At 52.9% G+C, this 6,000-nt stretch overlaps 2 protein-coding genes across 2 annotated transcripts; both read left to right on the top strand.

The window, feature by feature from the left end:
- The first annotated feature begins 3,248 nt into the window (after positions 1-3,248).
- On the top strand, positions 3,249-4,543 carry LOC9658575 (leucine-rich repeat extensin-like protein 3). Its single transcript, XM_024673601.1, has 2 exons — positions 3,249-3,695; positions 3,766-4,543. The coding sequence occupies exons 1-2, from the start codon at positions 3,518-3,520 to the stop codon at positions 4,506-4,508; spliced, it is 921 nt and encodes a 306-aa protein (XP_024529369.1). The 5' UTR covers positions 3,249-3,517; the 3' UTR covers positions 4,509-4,543.
- A 20-nt stretch (positions 4,544-4,563) lies between these two features.
- Positions 4,564-5,896, top strand: LOC9650954 (vegetative cell wall protein gp1). The gene has a single exon (XM_024673603.1). It carries the CDS (start codon positions 5,037-5,039, stop codon positions 5,775-5,777), a length of 741 nt encoding a protein of 246 aa, XP_024529371.1. The 5' UTR covers positions 4,564-5,036; the 3' UTR covers positions 5,778-5,896.
- The last annotated feature ends 104 nt before the right edge of the window (positions 5,897-6,000 follow it).

The following is a 6,000-nucleotide window of genomic DNA, read 5'->3' on the forward strand; positions in this document are numbered from 1 at the left end:
CTCCTTTCCCAAATTTCAACAGGGAACGATTCCGTTCAATCCAGGGACCAGATGAAAGCCCCAATTGCATACTGGCGCTTGGCTTCCAGGCCTCCCATGCTCCGCGCGGGCAGCCCATACTCCTCGAGCAGCCGATCCAGCAGCCACTCGGGCATCTGCTCGTACTCTGCCTTGGTGTACCTCGGGTAGTGAAGCGGCATCCGGAACTCGTATGGCACCGATGGATTGTGGAGCGAGATCGCCGAGTAGGGGCACCGCTCCTTCCTCGCCCTGTTCAACTCCCGATCCTTGTGCAAATTTGCCGGGTGAGACGATGGCGATGGCGGTGGCGATGGCGATCCATTGAGAGAAGCAGAGCTAGTAGGAGAGCTCCCGCCGCATCGAACGATCTGCCTCAGCCTCGCGAAGGACGACGATCGCCGTAGCTGGAAGATCTCGGGCGGCGAGTCTCCTCCTCCAGCGCTCACGGAGCCCAGCAGCATCACCATACCTGGATCTGACAGTGCGCGGGGCAGTGGGTTTTAAATCGGAAAAGGTGCGGTCGAATATTCTCTGGACTGGGAGTTACGCGCGAATGCAGGGAGAATCTGTGTCCCCACTTTAGGAAGCCAACTAGACTCTTCTACCACCACAGCAGAAACACTCACTCATTTCTAGAATAAAATTTCGTCGTGGATGATGGGATTCCTGGTCAGAAACAATGCGAAATTCATGGGTTTTTGTCGCAAGAGAGAGGGGGGGAGAGGGGGAGATTTTGGCCGCCTTGGATCGCATCAATCCGGTCCTCGCATCCCAGGCTCCAAAACGAGAGCGGAATTCGAACGACCGAGAGGACTCTTAATCGATTGCATATAAGATCGTCGCGAGTCCCTCCAAAACCACTGGTTTTGTCTCGATCGTGAAGCTAGGCTGTCATATGAAACACCACGCACCTCCACACGCGGCGGCAAATCCACGTCCGTGTTCGTCCGGGAGTGGCCGCCACCCTCTCACGAGCGCCACACAAGCCCAAGACTTATATAAAATCTTTTGGCCCTCTCCCTGGCCGGCCCTCTCTGGGCTCTCCACATTTCTCTCAGCCCCATTCAAGAATTGATTCTCCCCCTCGCGAGAATCATACAAACACAATGCCTGTCTATGCCGAGGATCATCACCACCACGCGTTTCCCGCCTCCTGACTCTCCGCCACCAAGGAGGTGTCCGAGCCCGATAGGTTGTTCCATTTTTTCGACAAGGAGGAGGAGAAAAAGATGGCGTCATCATTCTGCCACCCGTACTCGCCGGTGACCAAGAACCCGGCGGTGCCGTACGTGTTCCCAGATGCCTCTCCACTACCCGAGGTACACCAAGGCCGAGTACGAGGCTGGCAGCTCGACCGCTTGTTCATGCTCCTCATGGGAACTCCCCGTGACAAGCGGGACTACGCGATTGGCGCGTTTCTCTGGAAGTGAGATCGATTATGATCGAGTTCTTCCAAGGTTGTAGGAGAGAGATCTTAGAGCTGCGAGAAGTTTCAGGAATTTGAGCACCCACAAAACATGGTGAACATCGGTTTGTGTCTAAGCTCTTGTATAAACTGTATGTGAATCTGGAAGTTCGCTACCACTCAAAATGGAGGACGCAAGTCAACACAAGGAAAGAACACATCCCCCTTCCCTCTAGTTGCTCTGAACGCCAGATGAAGGTGCCCATGGCGTACCGTCTCTTCCAGCTGATTGCTCCGCCCTAGTAGATCCACCATCACGGTGTAATGCTCCGGAGCCCATACTCCTCGAGCAGCCGATCGATCTACCACTCGGGCATGGTGGCGTTCTGCTGCTTGCTAAAGATTGGAGTGGCATCTGGAACTCATGGGATGACGAATAGGAGGCGAACGTTTGTGTATTTCAATTGAGTGGGCCATTGAAGCCGAAGGACGTAGACGCGTTGTGGTTGAGTCCCGGATCAACTTTTGAGCAGATAGTGCAGTGTCCTTCTCCTACATCGAGGATGGTCGATCCGTGGCGAAACACTGGAACAGATAGTCGAGAGCGGCGTACGATCCGAGAGCTGTCGTGCCCACCATCGTCGAGTATCCCGAGCTCCACACCAACTTCAGGAGAATCAACGCCAAGCTGCCCTTGTTTCGTGGTGACCATCCAAGCAGCTGCCCTTGGCCCGGAATCTTTCGAACGCACGGCCTGGGATGTGAAAGAGTTTGGTGTGAGTCTTCGTTTTGGGTCAGTTGCTGCTCCTCGAGCTAAACCAAAACCAAAGGACGACTGCGAAGCTGTTACGCTTCGTGATGGTCCCGAAGTGACTCATCTCAGTCACTCTCCAGCCAACCAAGTGTACAAAGTGCAGTACTACACTCGCCATGGTGGAGAGATGATCATGAAGATAGGAAATCACAAAAGAGTCATTCAACTTTGCATTGATTCCAGGTTCTGGCATCAGGTGCGTAAAGCAGCTTAAATCAGCTGCGCCGCTGGCCAACACGGAACAATCGTCTTGCAGGTTGAAACAGAGACAGGGGTGCTCCGATGCTCTGGTTAGGGGAAGACGGCGCTACTCTCATCGCTTGACGGATCGCCATTGGCACAGGGATACGACTCTTGGGCAATGCCAGCGATGGACGCGCAGTTGCTGTGTAGGGACTTGACGCATGCTATGCTTGAGCTTTACGTAAGTTGATCTTCTTGGATGTTATAGCACCACGCCATCTCCTGGGCAGGACCACGGATACTTCCGCTGCTACATACGGGCGCACAACGTCGGAGCACGCCTCGTGCCGAAGGCCGCCGCTTCTACCTTGTCGGGATGTGGTTCCTCCGCTGCGAGGTGCCAAAAGGTGGGGATTTTCTCTTGAGCTTGCTCAGTTGCTGACTGTGCATTGCTCTTGTTCTAATCCTATTTACGGGCATTGGATATTATTGTTTATCTATAATAGACGTGGATCAAGGGCAGATGATTTTGCTCAAGCTTGCAAAAAAGTGAGCCCCTTATAGTAGCAGGAGCACCTTCTAAGTAAAGATTGAATGGAGATTTTTGGTGTCAAAGTGGCCCCCCAAGCACTAGAAGTGAGGTAAAAGTCTTAGCACCACACGCATTCGAGAAAAAGAAGGAAGCTGAAAGGTATGATTACGGGGGTGTTTTTCGGTGACTATTGGGTTTTGGGAACGACAGATACGTGACGAATGGTGATGAAAGTAACACTATCAACGGCTCAGACACAATCAAGAAAATGGTGGAAAAAAAAGTCATGCAAGACTATTATGTACAAGTCGCCGCTGCTACATGAAACTTTTCTCCACTTCCATTTTGCGTGTGTTTCTTGACAACACATTCAACTTTAAAGGAGGAGGAGGAGGAAGGAGTTTCCAAGTCTTTCCTGGAAAGGTTTTCTGAGCTTACAGCACAGCTGACGGGAGCAAAGCGTCACGTTTCGAAGGATTTGCCTATAAATTGCGGCGAGGGGGAGAGATCATCCATCCATCCAGCTTCAATCTTCTCGAAAACGAGCAAATCCGAGAAGAAAATGGCCGCGTTTTACAAGCTTGCAATTCTTGTTCTTCTTGTTTGTCTCGACGCCACTGCTGATGCGAGGAAGTGGAGTCCCAAGAAGCCACCGGCGGTTCCCCCAATGGTCTTTGGCGCCATCTTTTGCGACCGATGCATGGACAAGACCTTCTCGTTCGCAACCATCGCCATTCCAAGTAAGTATCTAGTGTGTTCTTCCAAGAAGTTGAAGTTTGGATACTTAACGCTCTCGCTTGATCACCAAAGACGTGACCGCGATCATCCGGTGCGGTGACTTCCAGGCATCCAACACCACCTCCGAGTTTGGCGTCTTCACCATCGCGCTGCCGCTAGAGGTGGGCACCTCTCCCGCGAAGCTGGCGTCTTGCTCTGTCAAGGTGGCCAGCGATTTCTCCAGAGTCGAGGGCGATCTCGGCACTTGCAACACTCCCGTCAAGTTCCAGTTCCAGCCTTGGAGCCCGCCATCGCCACCATCGATGCCCGCATTTCAGTCGTCGCTCAAAATTGCCCGTCCATGGCCCTTCTACAGCGCTGGGCCTTTCTTCTTCCAGCCGCCGGAACCTCTTCCATCCTGCAACGAGAATCCTTTCCGCCATCCAAAACCAGCAGTAGCCGATGATCAGGGCTCGAGCGCGGCTCCCCCTCCACACCCTGCTTTTCCAGGATTTGGAAACTTCCCACCATTCTTTCCTGGAGCAATTCCTCCGGTAGATCACTCCACTGCCAACAAGGCGGCTCCTCCACACCCGGTTTTCGGATATCCACCATTCGCATTTCCTCCTCCAAGCCCGAAACCAGAACCACACGGCTCTAACAAGGCGGCTCCTCCTCCACACTCGACTCCATTCCCAGGATTTGCGTGGTTTCCAGGAGCATTCCCTCCACATCCAAGCTCCAGCAAACCCGGGAGCGCTCCGCCAAAGCATGGATCGCCCTCCGCTCAAGCACCGCCACCTTTTCACGGAACCAAGAAGCATCATCACCAATAAAAGCTCTGCATTTAGAACTATGGACATCAAAGAAAAGCAAAGTTTTGGAGTTACCTTGTGACCGTTCCTCAATTCCAGGCACTGATTCTTTCTTCCTTCCACTTAGCGAATCTACAAATAAATCCTCCTCTTTTTGTCCAAATGTAAAAAAAACGGCGATGCTGCTACTTCTCGCCATGCTGCTCTCGCCACAACTCCTCGCGGTCAGCGCCGGGAGAAACCTCTACACCGCCGAGCTATCGTCTCCCTCTTCCACTTTCCTGCCCAGGCTCGTCCTTGGCTACGCCATCTGCGACACCTGCTGGGAGATGCAAATCACCGCCAACTCCATCTCTCTTCCCAGTACGTGCCTCTCTAGCTTTTGCTCGATCTCCTCTTTTCCATCCTTGTGTGATCTGTGCAGACGTTACCGCGGCTGTCGAGTGCTTCGATGCCGGCGGCCGGATCATCTTCAGAGAGACAAGCAGCACCGACAACACGGGAGCCTTCAGGGTGGAGCTCCCGTTCCAGATCGCCGACTCGGTCAGCATGCTCTCGACATGCACGAGCCGAGTTGTGAGGGGGCCGCTCAATCACCTCTGCACGTATCCCTTGGCCCACGCTTACAACCCCTTCCTGTCTCCACGCTCGTTGCCAGATGGACGGCAAGTCTATGGAGTCGGGCCCTTCGTGTTTCGTCCCCGAGCAAAGCTCCCGCATTGCAGTGGCGATCGCAGGCAGCAGCAGCCGCAGCTCGTCAGTAGAGCAGTTTCATTGCAGCCGCAGACGCAATCGTCAATCTCTTCGCCTTCCTCGTCAGTTTTACAGTCACCTTCCTCGACTGCTACTACTCTTTCCAATCCATCGTCTGCATCGAGCGCTTCCAACACTGGAAGCGGTGGTCTCCAGGTCAACCTCTCCCTGCAAATCAGCACTTCCTCTTCTCCCAGTTCTTATATCAACTCTTCATCGTCCTGTCCATCCCCTTCGTCATCTCCATCTCCAGGACTTCCAACCTTCCCATTTCCACTGTTTCCATTCCCGACTATTCCCAGTATTCCTTTCCCGTACGTTCCAACCATTCCTTTCCCAAGCGCTCCCAGTCCCACCAGTATTCCTTTTCCGACCATTCCTTTTCCGACCATTCCCCCAATAACCATCACTCCGGTACCAATTCCTACCACTCCACAAGCACCAGCTGCTTACCCGGCTCCATCGAAATCGCCATCGCCTCTATCATTTACTCCACCAAGTCCTGCTCCCTATCCTACACCGTCCCCGGCACGCTAGGACACCATCCTGGTTGGAGTTTTTGTACAGAAAAGTAAGATATACGTACACTGTAGGAAGGAACTGTATTTCAGAACCAGAGCGAATGATTAAGTACGCCTTTCCTTGATCGATGATCACGAAGCACAGAAAGTAAGAGATACGAACACTGTAGGAATTAACTGTATTTCAGAACCAGAGCGAATGATTAAGTACCTCTTTCCTTGATCGATGATCACAAAGC

This window comes from Selaginella moellendorffii, unplaced genomic scaffold (genome assembly GCF_000143415.4).
Source record: "Selaginella moellendorffii unplaced genomic scaffold, v1.0 SELMOscaffold_11, whole genome shotgun sequence".
NCBI lineage: Eukaryota > Viridiplantae > Streptophyta > Lycopodiopsida > Selaginellales > Selaginellaceae > Selaginella > Selaginella moellendorffii.

Bases quoted from the DNA above. Each gene is read 5' to 3' on its own strand.
- LOC9658575 (XM_024673601.1), top strand. From the start codon at position 3,518: ATGGCCGCGTTTTACAAGCTTGCAATTCTTGTTCTTCTTGTTTGTCTC. The intron at 3,696-3,765 runs GTAAGTATCTAG...TGATCACCAAAG, and splicing joins CGCAACCATCGCCATTCCAA to ACGTGACCGCGATCATCCGG.
- LOC9650954 (XM_024673603.1), top strand. From the start codon at position 5,037: ATGCTCTCGACATGCACGAGCCGAGTTGTGAGGGGGCCGCTCAATCAC.